Source organism: Aotus nancymaae, unplaced genomic scaffold (assembly GCF_030222135.1).
Source record: "Aotus nancymaae isolate 86718 unplaced genomic scaffold, 86718_ANA_hifiasm-v0.15.2.pri h1tg000051l, whole genome shotgun sequence".
NCBI classification, from domain to species: domain Eukaryota; kingdom Metazoa; phylum Chordata; class Mammalia; order Primates; family Aotidae; genus Aotus; species Aotus nancymaae.
Window position 1 is genome coordinate 869,756 of NW_026988465.1, and position 20,926 is coordinate 890,681.

At 44.2% G+C, this 20,926-nt stretch overlaps 1 protein-coding gene across 3 annotated transcripts in view; it reads right to left on the reverse strand.

Annotated features, from left to right (window-relative positions):
• SLC22A23 (solute carrier family 22 member 23) overlaps window positions 1–20,926 on the reverse strand; it is a 188,595-nt gene that overhangs the window by 136,753 nt on the left and 30,916 nt on the right. For 2 of the 3 annotated variants that reach the window (XM_012440281.3, XM_064362940.1), the window contains exons 2-3: window positions 9,933–10,036; window positions 3,893–4,047 (exon numbers count right to left, since the gene is read on the reverse strand). The exons of the other annotated variant lie outside the window; for it this stretch is intronic. In XM_012440281.3, coding sequence (XP_012295704.3) covers window positions 3,893–4,047; window positions 9,933–10,036 — 259 coding nt within the window. The remainder of the gene's footprint in view (window positions 1–3,892; window positions 4,048–9,932; window positions 10,037–20,926) is intronic. 3 annotated transcript variants of the gene reach the window in all.

Below are 20,926 nucleotides of genomic sequence, written 5' to 3' on the forward strand. Positions count from 1 at the left end.
TAAAAAATTCTTTCTCACAGGACATACATATCCAACATGAAATCAACTTAAAAAATATCACCTCTCCTTGCCTCCATTTGAAGAAAGACACATCCTTCACAGTGTCATATTACCTCATCTGCGATGTTATGGATCCTGGTTAGGAAAAGGATTCATACCACAACAAATCACATCCGCCTATGCTGAGAAGTGACCATTTCTTTAGGCTGAAAATAAGACTGTATTTTCATAAACAAATAGGAAAATGTGATCCATTGTTTCTTTTCTTGGTCCATGCCCCTTGCCTTGCTAAGTCAGTTTTTCTCGACTCTCTCTCTGTGTGTGTGTGTGTGTGAGTGTGTGATCCAGCCCAAGTCTATTTAGAAATTATTTCAGTGTCTCACAATGATCTCAGAGGTCACTACTGTGCCTGGGAGACCCATTGAGCTTGGCTTGTTCTCTCTTGCTCTTGCCAACATGCACTCTGCTTCCATGCAAACACTCCTTGGGAAGATGCCAGTAATCTCTATTTTATGTACTAATTACACAACCATGTCTCCCTTTGGCGACTTGAGGGAAACAAACATGTAAAGCGCATTTAACTGGAATGTACCTTAAAAATCCAAAGCAGAAAAAAAAAAAAAACTTCATCAGCCTTGCTAATAAAGCAGAAAACTTCCACAAGTCAGCAGCATTTCTCAAAATGAAGAGTCCACCTTCATGGCAAGCCACACAAGAAACTAAAACTGCAAAAATCATTACTTTCCCTATTTATATTGCCAAGTACCTGCAAGACAAAAAAGAATGCTATCCAGCTCTGTTCTGGGAAAGCACAGGCCTTTCCAGCAGATGCATTAAGTGAGATAAAGACCTTATGGTTGGAGGGGGAGAAGAAGTTGAGACCATTACAAATATAACTTCCAAATGATCAATGCCCCAACATTTTAAACTTTTCTTAAGAGTCAAGAAGTACATCAACCCTGTGACCTGGCTTATCGATAATCTTCTTCAAGCAAAACAAATTTCCAAGCATTACCTAATCATAAATACTACTTAAGCATAAAACACTAGCAAGTACATTGATCTGGATACTCAGGGACTGCTTTATTGATTGGGAGATCCTCTCTTAACTTCTCGTCACTAGCTCTGCCTTCTCCCAAGACTGCCCTGTGTATAGAGACATGGGTCACCCCAACGTATCCTACCCCCATCTCACCTGCCCTTTATTTCCTTTTTAAATTCTCCGTTTATTTCCTTTTGATGTTTCTCTAAAAGCTTTGCACTTTTGCCATCTCTCAACCAGCTCTCCCAAATTTTCATTGTTTAAATATTATCTCAACAAACTCTGAGTCACCATTCACATCCCTTTGGTTTAGCTTAGTTGTGTAACTTCAAATACTTAATTAGGTCTAACAGTGAATCAATCACGTGTTGGTACTTGGAACATCTTCATTGCATTGACATTTGTCATGATGTTTATTTCATTTGTGGTCCGAATCTAAGAAAACATGACCATTTATTTATGTCCTGCTATACCGCAGAAAATACCTGAGGCTGCTTATACTAACAACATACACACAAAAGAACACAAATTGTGGAGAAAGAAAAATGTGACAAAGCAGAATTTAAAGTAGGGAAGTTAAAAGGAAACGAGGAGAGAGGTCAGAATTTAAAGCTTGTGTTATCAGGCCCACACACAAATACTTACATCAGTGGTTGAAAAATGATGGCGCACTGGCCAAATCTGGCCTACCATCTGTTTCTGTAAATAAAGTTTTATTAGAACACAGCCACACCTGCTCATTTACATATTCTTTATGGCTGCTTTCAGGCTACAAGGGCAGAGCTGAGTAGCTGTGACAGAAACAACATGACCTGCAAAGCCTGAAAAATTCCCTACATGAAAAAAATTTATTTTAATGCCTGGGTTATATGATTCTGTGCCTAGGAGATTGGAGCAAAGCAATCTCCTAGGGTAAGTACATTCTTTGTATGGTTCTGAAGTGGAAGAGAACTTTCTGCTATAAAGAGCTCACTGTGTAATCTAATTAAAAAAATCCTCAACATAGTATCTTACAGTAAATATAGCAATTGGCTCCAGAGGTTAATGGCATGATGTCACAATGCAGATCAGTAAAACAATTCTATTGGTATGTGAGGTGGAAACCATGCCATTCAGGCACAATTCACTCCTGGTCTGGCTTAATTCACCAATAGTCTCTCCAGATGGCAAATACTAGTTACACATGTAGCCTTCCCTACCCTCCTTCCTTGACCCTGGCAGTCATGGCTAACAGATCAAGGTGTTCTCTTCTGCTGAGCCCCCAAGTGTCCTCAGAAGTCTTCTTCTAGTTCTCTGGCAGCTTCAGCCAGTCATTAGCATTGGCATACAAGATAAAACCAATACACCATCTTTGCGGTAAGGCAATTTTCCATGAACACTCTCTCGCCTGGGAGTGGTGAAACTGAGGTTATACTCTCTGCAGAGCTCCTGAAGCACAGCTTTTCCATTTTGTCCAAGTGCAGAGCTGTCCCCTTTTATGACCATCTACGTGGGAGGGCTGGATTGCCTTCCCCCCGTGAGAATGGAAGCCTGGCAAGGACAGCTGCCTGGAACAAGGCTCCCAGCGCGCACCTGCGCATATGTGGGCCAAGGGATGCCTAAGGGCAGGAACAGGAGGCTTCTCTAGAAAAGAGCTTAGACCTGTTCCTCTGCACAGACTGACAGGGGTCAGGGCCATAGACAAAGGCACAGGCACTTTGCCTGGGGAGGTTCAAGCCCAACAGTCATGTTATTTATTCAAAGAAACAAAGTCCCCAAACGCCATCACCCAGGCCCACTCATCTTGTCACACACGTCTTCCTAAAGAACTCCCCCAAGAGACAAGGGTTCTAAGATAAATGCAAATCAACTGGAAAAGGTGATTTTTAAGAAACTACAATTCAGTTAAATGTTGATGACACAACTGCCGACTATGGGTCTAGAAGAATAGTAGTCTTTTTCTGTGTCTGCTCCTTCCTGTGACAAGAAAACTATGTTCTGAATTGATTATATTTCTAGTGGAACAAAAATTTTAGCTATCTAAAAGAAGCCTTTAATATGCAAATTTAAGAGAATTAGAACTATTCTTATTTTGTCACAGTGGAAATTGCTACTTAATCTATACCCGACTCCTACGCATGTTGTCAAAGAGAAAAATAAAATATATCGTAAATCTTACAGTATTCCCAACAGATCTTTCCATAAAGTGACTAAAAATTATGAAACCAGGAAATATATGACATATTCTTGCCTAAAACTCTCCTTCTTCTTATGGGTCTGTGGTTGTTTTCTAGCAAACACCAACTACAAATAAGTGAAACGTAACTATACTCAGCAAAGCTAATATGGCCAACAAACAAGAGAGATGAATGAAAGAAATGTCTCATCCTCCTAAAACGATAAATACTACCAAATCTTGCCATTTACTTTTCCAGTACCAATGCTTAGGATTCAGTTCCAGACCACTTAAGGTCACATCTGGGGACATGAAAATGTGGAAAATTTGGATTCTGTATGGATACCCAATTATGCACCAGATAGAAGCACACAGAATGTCAATGCAGAAAATTCTGGAGGAAAGCCAAAGCCTCTCCATATCAGGAAAGGTCTGATCGCCACTTCTCCAAGCAATTACGCAACCTCCTATGTCCTTTGATGTGCTCTGAGCCCAAGCTGGAGATCAGGATTGAGTGAAACATTGCACAGCATCACCTGAAAAGCCTCTTTCACAACACTAGAGGCCTTTCGTGTTTGTTTCCAAAAAGCTGCCGTCCCAAACAAGCAGTGTGCCTAGTGTCTTTCCCAGGACCCCCCAGGCAACAATACTTTTGCCAAATTCTTGCGAGACTAGTCGTGAAGGTTCCTACTTACGTAATGCATACAGGGTGAGAATTATTCCAGCCAGGCAAAATCCTTCAAAGAACCTGAGTGTGCTGAACATTGTCACATTCACTGACAGTGCCACAGTCAGTCCAAAGATCAGAATGAAGATGATGGAAAACAGCAGCACAGGCCGCCGGCCGACCCTGCATATGGAGAGGGAAAAAGGGTTAGGAATTGTTGTGAGACAAGACAGTGACGCTAGATGCTGAAACCCAGTGTCCAGCAGGCACCCAATATGTGCTGAATGAGTACTGGACAAAAAGTCCTGTGCCATCTCCACCCACTTCACTAGATCCTAGACTGCTAGGGGTAGAAAGGGAGATTTAGCCCAACCCCTAATTCTCGAGATAAGGAAGCAGGGATCAACCAACTACAGGGTAAGATAATTCAGACTCGAGCCCAATCCAATTCCTGTTGCTGAGTCTATTTCTGAGTGTATAGTGATATAATTCAAGGCAAGAGGGACAAAATTAATAACTCTCCAAACAGGAACCTTGATACGCCCAGCATAAAGCGTCTTGGGAAATCGTTGACCTTTGGGATTGGATCAAAGGTCAACATGGTTACCAAGCCAAGCGGCTTTGTTTCCTCTCTCCGGGTTGTTAACTAAGTCAGATACCTGATCCTACATGCACCCTATCTGAGTGAGGGCCAAGCCATCTGCCAATTAGTTTCAGCTACATGACAAGAAGTAACTTTTAAGGGATTATACACTAAGCTAAGATAGTGTGAACTGTAAATGCCCCGTGACCTCATAGTGAGCTGACAGTGCAGCCCCTCAGCTGGACTGAGGGGCAGGGAGCCCAGGCTGCAATGTTTCCCTGGAAAGGGCCACAGATACACTAAATTCGTGGGTTCTGGAGCTGGCCCCCGTTTCAGATCAGTGACCACTAGGGGGCGATGTGCTGCTGGAGTGCCTGGGAGGACAGTAGAGGGTGGTCTACAAGAATGGGAAAGTCACCAGTTCCTGTGGCCCCTTGTTGACTTTCCATCTCTCCTTCATTAACCGATTAAAAATAAAACGGCAACAAAAACTCTCCATCAAACACGATTGGCTTGGTCTAAAGGATAACTCAGAGAAATGGGGGCAGAGTGGATGCTATCTGCCAGGATAAAAAAGGGGGAGAAGCCGGGCGCGGTGGCTCACGCCTGTAATCCCAGCACTTTGGGAGGCCGAGGCGGGTGGATCACGAGGTCAAGAGATTGAGACCATCCTGGTCAACATGGTGAAACCCCGTCTCTACTAAAAATACAAAAAATTAGCTGGGCATGGTGGCGCGTGCCTGTAATCCCAGCTACTCAGGAGGCTGAGGCAGGAGAATTGCTTGAATCCAGGAGGCAGAGGTTGCGATGAGCCGAGATCACGCCATTGCACTCCAGACTGGGTAACAAGAGCGAAACTCCGTCTCAAAAAAAAAAAAAAAAAAAAAGGGAGGGGGGAGACATCTAGATCTAGTGCCCCCAGTACCACGAAAGGTAGCCGAGGGGCTTGAACTGTCCTAGGCATGTTTATGACAAGGCATCTACATCCAAATAAAATGCCCAGAAAGGACAAATACACAGAAAAAGAAAGTAGATTTGTGGTTGCCCAGGACTGAGGGGTGATGTTTCCATCATCCTTTGAGGGGATAGGAAGGTTTTAAATTCAGAATGTGGTGATGGCTGTACAGCTCTGCAAATATACTAAACTCACTGAATTGTGCACTTAAAATGGGTGGGTTTATGGGATGCAAATTATCTGTCAATAAAACTGTTGGGAAAAAAAAAAAGCAAGGCACAGCCTTCTCTTAAGGAGATAGATGTAATTTTAAGAAAACACAGGGAAAAGAACAACAGTATGAAATTTTACTCAGAACTTTTGGTTCTAACCATTCCCATCAGCCACTCTGGTTTAGTGAAGCAAGCCGAGGCGAGGAGCTCAATGTAAGTCAATAATCTCACCTAGAGATTTTAGCCAGTACTTTCCCTTGTCTGATGCTAGGGTCAGGAAGCCCTTACTAGGAAACACTGTGTAGCTGATTTTGTCCAAATCTAACTCATTTACAAAAATAAGTTTAAAATACAGCTTTAGTCATTCTCCTAAAATGAAGGAAAATGAACTAACTCTAACATCGTGCATTACCTTTGACTTCCCTGGTCTGTAAAATGGGGATAAGCATCCTACGTGGTGGAGTGTTGAGGTCATTCACTGGGGGGATGAGGGGAACAGATGCAACATCTGGCACAAAGTAAACAGTAAAACGTTTTCATGTTCATTTCTTTCTACACTTCCACATCCCTGATGCCTACCAAACATGGCTTGCTCTGTTCTGATGTTTTAGAAAAGAGTTTTGATCTTTTTAAGCATGTAGCAACCATTCTAAGTCCCTGCCTCCCAAATGGTTGCTAAAATCAAGAAGTAAAACTTATCATCAAGGTCTACAGGGCAAACACAGTCTTTAAAGTCAGAGTGTGTTGGTTCTGAATCCAGGATCACCACTTCCGAACTATGTGATCTGGAGTAAGACAAGGCTTGTTCAACTGAGCCTCCAGTTCCCTTTGGTAAGGGCCAATTAATGTCTACTTCATAATGCTGTCGAAAGGAGTGGATATGAACAAATGCTCAGCAAGCATTCGATACATGTTAGCTACAAGTATGCATGGTTTTCATAGGAACTGGCTCCCAGAGCAGAACCCCCTCAGAGAGGACTGATAAAGCCACACCCTTTGTCTGTAATGCAGAGGACTTTATTACTTAAGATCTGTGGCTGGCAGAACAGTGGTCCTCAAATAAGTCCATGTCCTAATCCTCAGAACCTGTAAGTATTTTACCTTTCATGGCAAAAGGAATTCTGAAAATGAGATTAAGCTTAAGGACTCTGAGATGAGGTAACTTTGCAGGTAGGTCCAATCTAATGACAAGGAAAATCTCCCCTGGCTCCAGGAAACCAGAGAGATAGTGATGTGAGAAGAAATTGACTTGACATTGCTGGCTCTGAAGATGGAGGACGGGGCCATGAGTCATGGAATGCAGGTGACTTTTAGAAGCTAGAAAAAGCAGGGAAGCAGACTGTCTCCTAGATCTTGTAAAAAGGAACACAGCCATGCTGACAACCTGACTTTAGACCAGTGAGACCTTTGTTGGACTTGTGAATTGCAGAATTGTTAAGATCATTCACTCGGATTATGGAAGCCACCAAGCTTGCAGTAATTTGTAACAGCAGCCATAGAGAACTGACACAGGGTCTCAACAGGAAACAGAGGTCCCACTCAAATGAAGTGACTGGAGGAGATTTTAATAAAGGGATTATTTATAAAAGAGTAAACAAGCTGTGAAGGAACCCACAAGAGATGGTGTTTGACCTTATGGCTCTTGACAGCAGGGAATAGGGGAAGGACGGTCCTAGCCCCAGAGAGAACGAGGTGCTATGTGGAGGTCATGGACAGGAGGTGGCTGGCCCCTCCAGCCTGGCAGAGAGCAAGCTGGGCACACAAGTGCCCGACTTCACTATCCTCTCCCCTGAGGATTTATAGCTGCTGCTCCACACTGGCCACGCTCAGTCAGGAGCTGGAGGGCAAGGGGTCCTCCAGGGCAGCCCATACTGGCCAGCTTCCCAGGGTGGGCTGGGGAAGAAGGAAGAGGCCTGCTGCAGTGACAAAGGCAGCGAAGAAGGGAGTGCATCTCTGGGGCTGCTGGCCATCATCTCCCGCCACCCACCTGAACTAGCAGATTCTATACCAATGCCCAGTGAACATCCCCAGACAAAACTTAGTGTCAAAAACAGTCACTTTTTAAAGAAAGACGTGTACTATTTAAATGTTGCTAAATGCTGACTGCAGCTTTAGGAAGCATATTATATGACTTAGTCAACTTCCCCGTGCAGCCGTGAAACAGGGCCCACAGCCGTGAGGTCTGGAGTTCCCTTTAAATGGCTTTATTTCCTTTTAAGCAAGGTTCAAGCAGGGAGTAAAATGCCAGAGAATGGGGTTGGAAAATACGAAGCTTTCAAATGGAAAGGGAAGCCCACTCAAAATGTTCAAAAACCACCACTCAGGCAGTCTGCCCCTGATTCCCAGGGTACCCCCTCAATCTTGCCCATCTGATGAGGACCCTCAGAAAAGCAACTGCAGAGAAAGGGTTTGCAACGTCAGACTTCTGGTTACTCAAAGAGCAAGACCCAAACTCTTCAGTCTTTTGTCCTCAGGCCTGGTGTGTGATCAGGGAGGCCACATCACACGTGTGTACAAGAAGAAGCAAGTCAAGAAAACAACCTTTAAACAATGTCAACTATTACAGACTGGTTCATTAATAAAAGTCGATTTTTACTTTTCTATCAAATTATTTCTTGAATAAGGACACTAAAACCCATCAAGTCTGCATTTTTTTTAGGAAGACGGTGACATGGATTATATTAGTATATTTTTCTAACCTATTTCAGCGGAGATTTCTGGGAAACGGTATATTTTAGACCAATATAGCTCGCACTAGAAACCTATGAACTCAAGTATTTGGTTTAAAAAATAAGCCCCGTGTTGCCTCTACCAGAGAAAGCCCGCAAGGGGTCCCCCACATAGGTCTCCAGAGGTCACTGACTGCTTCTCTGCTGCTGTTCACAGAGAATGTGTCCATGAGAAGCACTTGCAAGTGATGATGAAGCAGATATCAAGTACACAGGAAATCACATTACATGCCAGCTCAGGGAACTCCCAAATAGAACGCTGGTTTTGGAAGAAATTTTCCACATGTGTAATGTGACCCTCCGCTGCTGTCCACCCAGGCACTTGCCTTGGCCAGCATTCTCAGTTAACTGAGGTGCAGAGGTCACAGGACCTACAGATTTGTTCCATATCACTCTGGGCCCTTATTATGTCGTCAGGCCAAGATGTCCTGATTCACCAGAAAAAAAAAATCCTTTAAAGAGAAAAGAGTGCAAGCTGGGCAGACAGTTATACTATGCCCCTCTCGTAAGCAATCTCACTACTTGAAAAACCTGTCAGCATTGTGCAATTGCCTCCCTGCCTGGACACGTCACCGCTGCTGCTCCTGTGACCACAGAATGTCTTAAATAAAAGCATGGCAGCACCCTGGTGGAGGGGCAGGCTCTGGGGCCACGTGGCTGAGGTTCAAGTCCTGGCTCTCCAGCTTAAACCTGGGTGAACTTGGGGATTTTACTTACACTTCTGTGCTTTTTCAACTGTAAAACACAAGTAATAACAGCATCTCCTATTGGGGTGTTGTAAGGAGATGCTAATGTATGGAACTACTTGGCACAGTGCCTGCTACACGGTAATCTTTCAGCAAGTGTTACCTGCTAATGGTATTACTATTATTCATGTCTCTGCTACCATCTTTACCTGCAGACCTCTGTCCCACCAGCCTCATCCCTTTATCCTGAACTACGAAGGTGCTTTGCTCCAGGCACCTGACTTCCTCTCCTACCCACACAAAGCATATGCATTCTCACCTCGGGCCACCACCTCCCCTGCCCTCAGAGCCCATCTGTATTACCCAAATGCTACTTATCTCTCAAGACGCAGCTCCCCACAGACCCTGCAGAGGCATCTCCTGGCCAAGCCAAGGACTCTCCCTCTCTAAAGATCTACGTGACATTCAGAGGTGCTCATCAGCACTGCCTTCCTCATTCGGCTCACATGGGAGAAGGGTCTCTAGCTCCCCCATCCCCTATTTTTTAATGCATCTTCTGTATCCACCCCTTAGTGCCCAGCCCCCTAGAGCCCTGCATATAAGTCTTCAAGCTCTTTCTAAATCAACATCAAAGGTTAGAAGTAGATGGGGCTGCAAGCTAGTTCTGATAGATTCTAGCAGCTAGAGAATTGCTTTGAATTTAAATTTACACTTCCAAATGATCTGCTATGTGCATGGGCCATTTCTCTGAGCTCTGCATTCTCCATCTGGCAGCTTTGACTTTCTGCTCTGGCACTGGGAAAAGACTCAGTCATGGTAAGCTAACACTGACCACTTTTCTTTAGCCAGCAGAGGCGTGCTGTGGCTTCCAAAGGTTCGTGCAGCGGGCACGTTGGTACTCACCAGTCAGCAATGCATCCAGTTATTAGGTAGCCAAAGATTAATCCAACCAGTAAGGAGAACTTAGCGATATGGACCTTCCAGGCATTATCACACACAAGATCCCACTAGAGAGGGGCAAATAGAAAATAAATCAGAGAGAAACATACACAGAGCTAGTCGTACTCAATTTTAAGGGCAATACAACAACCCTGTAGGGACCACGGCACCGTTGCCAGTACCATGCCACATACGCCATTCAGAGTCTCTTCCACGTTTTTGAAAATCCAATGAGACATATCATTTGCCCACAAAAGGAAATGTAACATTTCCATCTGGGACAGATATAAGTCTGCAAAGGATGATGCAGGAAGTCTGGGGATGTGTGTTCTTCTGTCCCAGCCACCACGAGAAATGTAAACTGAGGCAAAGCGGAACAGCAAGGGAGACCAGGCATCCCTGAGGACCAGTGGTCCCTCACCCTGAAGAGCTGCGCCGAGGGCCCAGGGGCTGGGAGACCCTGACAACTTTCTGCATGGGTATCGTGATGACGTGGGGAGGTTAAAAGTTACTTTCATATTTTCATCCCAAAACACTCCCAAAACTTTACAAGGAGCCTTAAAAATAAAGGTGAGAGTTAGTAGTGAATAGTGAAATATGAACTTTAACTAAACATTCTATTTTGCCCTTGGAAATGTCCCTTGTGTTTTCCTATGTTCCCCTCTAAAGCCATCTGCTCTACTTGGAGAGAAAACCGGTCAATTAGTAAATACAACATTCAGATTATTGGATTGTTTAATAAGAAAAATACAATCTTCTCATTTTTCTTTTCTCCACTTGCAGAGTCAAGAGAGAAACCCCTGTTTGTTCCCTCTAAGTGATGTGTGCCCAAGTGTGTGGACTCAAATCCACATGCAGCTTGCATCCGGGCCAGAGGGGCAAATAAATAAGCAGGGTCCCTGCTGGCCAGGCCACGGAGACAGCAGAGCAGGGGTCTAGATGTCCTGCTTCTGCTGCAAAGAAGTGGCCAAAGCTTCCAGTTCTGGACTCTCAACTCTAGGTCTGTGGAGACAGAGAATGGGGTGGTGCAGGGAAGCAGCTGAAGAAATGCATGCCAATGCATTTGAGAATGCCACAGCTGGAGGTGTTCTGGGAGCAGAGGCGGGATTGGAGTGGGTGGGGCATATGGAAGGGGGTGGGGCATGCAGAAGTGAGTGGGCTGACCCTGATCCTAGCTCTGTCTTCTTAGATGTCTCCTCTGGCCCCTTGTCTCTATGCTACCAGACTGCAGCAGAGGATGGATCCTTAGACGGCACTGTAAGGGCACTGAGGTCCTCCTACCCCATGTTTCCAAACTTCCACAGCCTTATCGAGGCCTCTGAGGCCACAGCTATGATTCTCAGCTTCAGTGAAATTCAGGAAAAGCCAAGCTCCGTGTCAGTGGATGCAGGGAAAAGTGCCTGGCTGGGATAAGGAGGAAGGCACTGCCTGTCACACCGTCTCCACTTCTGCCCTGGACTCCCTGGGACACACACACTGGCTCACCGATGCCCCCAAGGCAGGTATGGCTTTCCAGAGACCTGAGGAGGGTGACTTCTTTTTCTACCCTATCTGCTTCGAGAGTTGTTGGGGTCCGTGAGATCGGCACGTCTGCCGGGGGTCTCTTGACCAGCAAGAGGGTCCTAATACCTGAGCGGGTAGCATACAGGTTTATCTAAAGATCGCTGGACCCAAAACAAACAAAAGATTCTAATCCTATTAAGATTCTTATCCTCTTATCAATGACTACAGTTACAGTAAATAACATCAAGGCGAGCGATAATTTGAGGGGTAGCATTTTTCTAGTAACATGTGAGCGAACACGGGATTTAGTGAATGCAGGTAAACAGAGTCATAAAACCAGCCCAGAATGGGAACTTCAAGAGACAATAGTCTCGTAAATAGTCACGCAGGCCTCACCCAGACATGCCATTAGCTCAGTGGATCAAGAATAGGCTTCTGCAAACTCAGGCCTCTATCACTTCCTTCTTTTTTCCTCAGCTCGACTGCCCTCAGCGTGGGGAGAATATGTCTGGGCTCTAACTCCGTCATGGCGGAGACACGGAGGGGTCTCTACGCTGATGGAGTGATCCCCATAAGAGTCATCTGCAACGCCAGGCCCAGGAAGAAAGAGAATATGGAATGTAAACACAGACTGCACAAGGGCCTCGTCGATAAAAGACGGCTTGGAATTTACTGTTGTCAGGGTTTATTCATGAATTTGGGGAGCCGGACACTGCTGGTTGCACAGATTCTGGTTTTATTTTTTGAGACAGAGTCTCACTCTGTTTCCAGGTGCCAGGCTGGAGTGTAGTGGTGCAATCTCAGCTTACTGTAACCTCCGCCTTCAGGGTTCAAGCAATTCTCCTGTCTCAGCCTCCCGAGTAGCCGGGATTACAGGCACATGCCACCACACCCAGCTAATTTTTGTATTTTTAGTAGAGACAGGGTTTCACCATGTTGGCCGGGATGGTCTCGATCTCTTGACCTTGTGATACTCCAGCCTCGGCCTCCCAAAGTGCTGGGATTACAGGGGTAAGCCACCGTGTCTGGCCCAGATTCTTACTAAGAATTCAGACTTATTAAGAATTCAGAACTCCTTCCAGGGTTAATGTCCTTCCATGATTGCTCCAGTGGTCCTCAAACTGCAGTCTAGGGACCAGCAGCATCAGCACCACCTGGGGACTAGTTAGAAAAGGCAAGTTTTTGGGCCCCATCCCGGGCCCACTGAATGAAAACTCCTGCAGGTAAGCACAGCAGTGTGGCTCAGCAAGCCTGCCCGGTGATTCTGAGAACTACTGGCCAATGCTGCCCTGCCATTTTGAAGGCAATGAATGAGCTTCACTGTCCTGGGCTGGGGTTCAAACAACTCCCAAGAGCAGGGAGAAGCTGAAACACTGTGGGAACCATGCACAAGACTCCTGGCCGCTGCTCTGTCCTGCAAATTCCAGGTTGTACAGCTAGGTGATGAGTTAAGTGGGTTTTTGGAGGCAAGCCTGGAAAACCAACATTCACATATGTGCTGTTTCTAGGAAAAAATGTATTTTTGATAATAAAAACCTTCTACCATGCAACCTATTTCTAACTTCAGGAATGCAGGTTTTGCCTTAAAATGTGAGTTACAGCTTCATAATCCACAGTGTGTGCACATTCTGTTTTCCCAGTTTGGTTTATACACCCTGGGAGAGGAGGTGCTTACAACACGTGGAACCACTCATCTCCCAGTTGCACCATGCCTGCAGCAGCCTCAGCCAGACACAATCTTGGCAGGAGAGGAACACATCCCGACCCCAGGTTGCTGCCGGGGAGAAGGGCACCAGCTGCTGTCTCAATGGCAGGGAGTCATCTGAAATGCTTTCATGTCTCCACCAAGACTTCCCATTGATGAGTTTACTTGAGGTTAAAGGATGCAAATGAGTCCATTATGCTTCTATGAGATGGCCAGGAGGCAGAAGATATTTTAATAAAGCATTCGGGGGACCGGAAGAAATTGCCAATACTGTTGTGAGTTCAGCCACCTGAGCAGTGGGCAGATCCGGCCTGGGGCAGCCATGACCCCATTAAGGTGCTAGCCAATAAGATGCTCAGTGGTCAGCCCTATCAATTAACAGTGCCACAGTGGAAAATGAAGACAGTGGAGGGAGACTGAGCCAATCACACGGCCAGTAGGGAGAGGAAGCCTGGTTAGAAGTATTGATGGCTCCACAGTTGCTAACCTGTGGGCTTCCCCCTGGGATGTGGAGGTGGGTGGCAGAAAACCCAGGGCAAGGCAGCCACCTGCTGCCTTAAACCCTCCTCAACTAGGCAGAAGAATAGACAGCACATCTGAAGCAACAAGTAAACCAACTGGATTCCCAGGCCCAGCGAGTTTACCATGCATGATAAGGGTTATTCATGCCTGGGGATCCGCCTGGAACACCACCCCTGCCATCCTGGAGGCGCTGCCATTTAGCAGGGTGGGGTGGGGCTGGGGAACCCACGCCGCCAACGCCCTTGTTTGACTTCTACTTCTGGTATCGACAAAAATGTATCACGAAAAGAAAGTATGTTCAGACACAGTATAATCTCCTGAAGAATTTCAGAAGTATGAAGAAACTTTGAGGTCACCTGGCCCTTGAAATTTGTTCACATTGCTCTAGATGAGATATGGCAACTGGTCATTTCACTGACCATTTGGGTAAGCAATGTTTAAAGCAATTTATAATGTTTCAGATTAAAAAAAAAATCTAACAGGAGTAATGTTCTAAAAAGTACAAAACCAGAACTTAATGGGTTTTGTCTCTGACATTACCCTTGTCGCCTTTCTCCCTATCAAGTCAATCACCAATTCCTGCAGGTTCTACCTTTCAAACATATCCCAAACATACCATTCACGCTCCATTGTCCCCACAGACACCCCGACTTATAGGGACGGGGTAGGCACTGACTCATGCGATTCCAGTCTCCTTCTGGGGTGTGCTCCTATAGTAAGGGCTGGAAGGCCGAAAACGATGCTTTCACATTCTGGTACACCTACACTTTCAAATGTGATTTGGTCCTGCCAATCAGGTGCACACCCCTGTGTGTGTAACCCCGTTCTAAGTTCTGGATGACTTGTGTTAGGAAGAGAGTTAAAAGGGGAGGAAGGGAGACATCCGTTTTGCTGGTCAGATCTGGCGAGGTTTGGATGGTCTGGGAGCCAACAGTTCTGGAGGTGGGTAAGGAGGTGCGATCCTGGAACCAGTGGTTGTGACAGTGACTTTCTAATTCTTCAGCCTCCTAACAGAAGCACAGTTCCCTGGACAGGCTGGCTCTGCAGAGTTGTGCCAGGAATCCTTCTAGAAGCTCACTTTACAGTTGATCTAGCAACTCAGTAAGCGTTATTCCCTGTATTCAATCCCTATCTCCTGAAATACCAGAGTGGCTTCTGTGATCTGCAAATCGAACCTGTTCTCTGGTCAGATTTCCTTGGGATGGAATTTGCAGGGGTAAGCAGACAAGATGAGGCCCAGTCACCGTCCTTCCTCTCCTGAACTAATACAAGAGTCTCCTTGAACTCCAACCACCCTTAAATCCATTCCCGAGAGAACAATGGAACGAATCCTTTAATTAAGCTTGTTAACACCTCATCAGCAGGTTTAACAAGATCATAAAAGAACTAAAGTCAGGGTCCCATTTCATAATCTTAGGCTTGCTTTGTCATTTTTCCAAGACCAGGGACATTCATGATGATGCCATGTGACGCTTCTGAGCCATCACCAAGTGGTGAGACAAAGGACTCCAGAGTGTGTCTATGCTTTACGCACATTAGTTGCTATGTGTTGTGTTCTGGCAAAATAAGAAAAAAAAAATAGAGTCATAGAAAATCTGGTAGACTGTTTTTGTACCTATATACTTTAAGGATAACCTAAAGAAAATACCATTAATGCTATTTTGAGGCTGGGTGTGTGGTGGCTCACGTCTGTAATCCCAGGACTTTGGGAGGCTAAGGTGGGTGGATCATGAGGTCAGGAATTCAAAACAAGCCTGGCTAAGACAGTGAAACCCCGTCTCTACTGAAAATACAAAAATCAGCCAGGGATGGTGGTGGGCGCCTGTAATCCCAGCTACTCAGGATGCTGAGGCAGAGGACTACTTGAACCTGGGACGCAAAGGCTGCAGTGAGCAGAGATCGTGCCACTGCACTCCAGCGTCGGCGACAGAGTGAGACTCCATCTCACAAAAAAACAAAAACAAAAACTATATATATATATGTGTGCGTATATATGCACACATAGGTGTATATATATGTAACTATAGTTATATATATGTATATATAATTTTGAAAGGAATAATTGAACTGCTTGATTTGCAAGAGTGGAGAAATAGTCATCAAGGAAACACAAAATTTCTAAAGAAGATGAAAAATAAATGGGACATAAGGAAAACAATCTTATTTTCAACAGTAATGAATTCAATAATAAAATGTAGAACAAGAACATAAAAAATTAGAAGCAAATAGACTGCCTCTTCAATTTTGAAATGAAGATGAAATCTCTAAGAGAAAAACTAAGGAGGAAAAGCTACCTAAGGAAACAGCTGGTAGATTTTGTAACTGTTTAACCATTACTACTTTACCATTAATTTTCATTATTATTTAAAATATCGATGCATCAAAAATACCATAAGAAAATTGTAAAGACCTAAATTTGTAATATATATTCATTTATATATCAATATACACCAATAGTGCAACCAGAAATTGAGTAAGCTCCAAATATGAACCAAATATGAAACACAAATAGTTAAACACTGGGAAACATTTGATTTCACTAATGAAAATGAAGCCGGCCCAGTGCGGTGGCCTACACCTGTAATCCCAGCACTTTTGGAGGCCAAGTCGGGAGGATCACTTGTGGTCAGGAGTTCTAGACCAGCCTGGCCAATATGGTGAAACCCTATCTGTACTAAAAATACAAAGATTAGCTGGGTGTGGTGGTGCGTGCCTGTAATCCCAGCTACTCTGGGGACTGAGGCAGGAGAATCGCTTGAACTTGGAAGATAGAAGCTGCAGTGAGTCAAAATTGCACCACTGCACTCCAACCTGGGTGACAGAATGAGACTCTGTCTCAAAAAAAAAAAAAAAAAGAAAATCAAGACAATGTTTTGTTTTTCAAAAGAAAATTAAAAAAAAATTTATAAAGATGCAGGAGAAACAAAGCGGTACCCACCGTACACAGATCATAAACCGGGTACTGTTTTTCTGGAAGTCAATATGGCAACATGCAGCACATTACTTGAAATGGCATCCACTCTTCATCCCAGCAATTCACTTTCCCGGAACTTTATCTCAAGCAAAGTATCAGAGACACTCACAGAGAAAATCCCTATGCAATGATTTTCACTGTTTGTAACTTCTAAGAGCAAAAGTTGAAGACCTGACTAAATATCAGTGGTACCGTACAGCCATTAAAAATTTCACTTTTGAAAATGAATGACGAGGAAAATGCTCCTGGTGTGATCGTGTGGCAAAGCCTCAGAGCGGAAACGCGGTGACTAGAAGAGATGTGTGTATATGCAGGAAAAGTTAAAAGAAGATATTCCAAAATGTTTTAAAGTGGTTATCTCTAAAGAGTAGAAATAAGACTGAGTTTTATTTCCAACTTTATACTTTTCTTGACTTTTCCAAACTTTCTATGATGAATCTATAAACCCTCAGATGACAGAAAAAAATGTACGGAAAAGTAATGTAAACTCCCACAGTGGTAGTGATGGTGGTGAGGCAAAGACAAAATCATTAAAAAACAAACCAACAAAGGAAAAACCTTTTCACCTTCTCAGAAATACGTACTTTAAGACAATCCTGTAAATCAGGCCTAGAGGAAGCTTATTTTGAAAGTGGCTTGGAACAAACCACGTCTTCACAGCCTGAGGGTTATGCATGTTAATGCTCACTGACTAAAGCGAAAAGTGTTTTTTAGGGAAGTGAATGAAAATTTTCCCCCAAGTTTCATCTTTTGTAGTGGAGATCCCCATTTGAACTTGTTCTATCAGCAAACCACGAGGGTTTTACCAGTCACTGTGCACACTGTCTGTTCTAAAGCTGAGCAGCATCAGTTGAGATAAAAGAAAGTATTTCTGGCCGGGCGCGGTGGCTCACGCCTGTAATCCCAGCACTTTGGGAGGCCGAGGCGGGTGGATCACGAGGTCAAGAGATCGAGACCATCCTGGTCAACATGGTGAAACCCCGTCTCTACTAAAGATACAGAAAATTAGCTGGGCATGGTGGCGCGTGCCTGTAATCACAGCTACTCAGGAGGCTGAGGCGGGAGAATTGCCTGAACCCAGGAGGCGGAGGTTGCGGTGAGCTGAGATCGCGCCATTGCACTCCAGCCTGGGTAACGAGCGAAACTCTGTCTCAAAAAAGAAAAAAGAAAGAAAATATTTCTGTTCAGCCCTATAAAGAGGATAGTACCACTTAAAACTTCAAAAGCTTAAGTAAAACAAAGTTCCTGACTGGGTCGCAGGAATTTAGAGAAATATAGGGTCAGCATTTTTCCCCCTAAAATAGAGTTTCAGCAGCCTCTCATGAACCAGTGTTTTATATACCATGGATGTGCTGTGCTCTGCACTTCTTAACTGCAGACAATAGAAATGACAAGAACACACACATACAGAGTCCACCCTGGAAGATGAGTCACAGACTGACAAAAGAAACACCCTCCACAAGTCAGGCTGATGAAACGTATTAGCTACAATTAGTTTCTCAATATTTAGGCAGCCTATGCTACCTAACCGTGGTTTTCACATTTTTAATCTAACAGTAGGCAGATATTTTTTTCCCCTAAGAGAGTCCATCAAAACTCAGGATATACTGCATGACTTGAAAACCTCACATTACTCTCTGTTTTTTGCCTCTAAGCTCATCCTCCGATTTTAGGAGGTTTGCTGTCAACAGTAGCCAACACAACTGCCAATTAGCCTTGGCACCGTTGCAAACATCCCTGGGTACTCCGGGGGAATTTTTTCTCTTTTGAGTTTTGTTTCTGTGTTGTTTATGAATATTAATTGTTGCTCAAATCACTCCTCACCCTTCCTTTTTTCTACCTTAGTGCTAAAATAATAACCATGGCACAGTGAGGGTAACAGCCAGGGAAAACTCGATTGCAAGCTTCCCTTCTAGATGGAAGAGACACCCCAACTCTAGCTGACCTGCATTCTGAGCCACTCTAAGGAAACCCACCCCAGAGCCGTGGTGTTAAAGCTGCTCACATTTCCTAAGCTTCATGTAGTTCCATTTTAATGAGTAATGTAGTAATTTTAGATTCATTCGAACCCTTAAGCAATAATCTATTTTTTGTCTTTTTTTCTTCAAAGGACAACTCTACTGCCTGCTCCTCTTCTGCGAGTGCAGGCTTCCCAGTGGGAGAGGATAGAAACTGCTTCATTTACTGACACTGGGGCTTTCTTGGGTCTCACTGAATTTGATCATTTTTGAAGGGCTAGAGATGCAGAACTTGAAAAACAGAAAAATTACCACCTGAACACATCCTCAGTGGTGTGTAGGATTATCTCTGAGGAAAAAATACAATGAGTCCCTTTTCTTTGTTTCTTTTACTTTTTCTTGAAGGAAATAAGGAGGTGTATCATTCTGAGCAGAGGTCTTCATTACTGAAGGTTCTTATTCTTTTGGTACAATGCCCGGGTGGCATTTGGGGAAGCTGAATAGATACCCACAAGGCAGCGGAGATCATTGATAAGCAATGCCCTTTTAGCTACTCAAACCTTGAAGAGTCTTTCCTAATTCTGCAATGTATATTTTACTAATGGTCCTCATCAACTACCTCTAAGAAAGGAAATTAAGAGCAAGCCCTATAAGTTAAAAAGGAAGGAAGGAAGGAGAGGGGAGAAATGCAGGGAGGGAGGGAGGGAGGAACCCCACAGAGCTCTGAGCATCAAAAGGGAGCAGCTATGGATGCCCTGTGAGAAGTCAGCACACAGGTTTCTAGTGCACTCATTTATATGAAATAGCTTCAAGTCTGTTAACTTCAGAAATTCAAAAGTTGCTTCAAGTGTTACTGGAGGATATTTTCTAATATAACACAGTGTGTGAACAGAGCTGGACTGTAGCATTAAAAGTTAAGATATCCCCATCAATTCTGGAAGAGAGCCAGGTATGGGGAGCTTCTGCTGGGAGCATCAGGGGATCCTTGAAATGAGAAGACTAAGGACCCAGGTGGTCCATCCTGAAGGGAACTTGGAGGGTGAAGGAAAGTCATCTTCCACTTGCTGAAAACAAACGCCTCAGTGGCTTCTCACAGCCGCAGACTATGGCCTTGTTGTAACAGGACCCTGTTACCTTCCCTTTACGGCAGAGAGTCACCTATCACCTTTCATTCTCCCCATTTGCAAACTGGCTGCCCCCGCCTACCTCTCTCATCACCACCTTCTGCTCCAACCCCTGCCATGACCCAGCCTTGCTAAAGTGCTCCCCAGCTCCCCAGAGCCTCCATGCCTTTGGCCCACGTTGCTCTTCTGGGTCCCATGCCCACAACACCCTCATTCTCCCACCCCAACTTTTCTGGCTTGATGTCTGCTTTAAAGGACAAGCCTCACCGCAGCCAAATTTAACATTGTGTATTACCTGTCAGTCAAAGTATGGCCGACTTTCTGTACTACATGCATTTTTTTCTCTCAAGGAACACAGTACTTTTTTAAGGGCACAACCAAGTGAAAAGGGAAAGGGGTACAAAATTACAAATGTACAAATGAAAGCGTGTGTGTATTTCTACCAAGTTTAATAAACTCCACTGAGAGGTATGCTCTCCCAAGGTCAGATCAGGAGCCTCATTTCTGTGCCTCTGAAGCATCCTGTACTCATGATAAACATGCAGACCGTTTATTACAATATACCATAATTACCTGTTTATAAGTCTTTCTTCCACTAGCTCAGGGGATGGTAATTTATAGCCCACAGGCCAAACACAGCCTTGTCTGTGTTTGTAAATAAAGTTTTATTGGCACACAGCCGTGCTCCTTCATTCATATATTCATTTGCAGCTGATTCAGCAGAGTTAAACAATAGAAACCGAGCCCACATGGCCTGTAAAGTCAAAAATATTTACCGTATGGCCCTTTTTAGAAAAACTTTGCTGACTCCTGCACTAGACTACAAATTCCTTGAAGAAAGGGACCATGTCTTATTCCTTTACCCCTAAGCTAATGCTCAGAATGAGGGAGGGGCAAAGTGATAATGTCAGGTAGGAATGACCCTCCCAGAAGTCAGAATGCTCCTATGTTCACCTGTGTTCACTGTGCCCTGCTATTTATCTTCTTAATCCTTGTTCTGTGATTATTTTTTCAAGTATAATTTAATTTAAATAATTAATACATAATTATTATACCAAATTTATATAGGCAATATAGTTTTTAAATGTTTCCGCCAAACTTTTCTCTATTGGTAATTTTCCTCCCGGGAAAGATATTTCTAGTTTTATTATACAAGCCAATATAAAATGGGG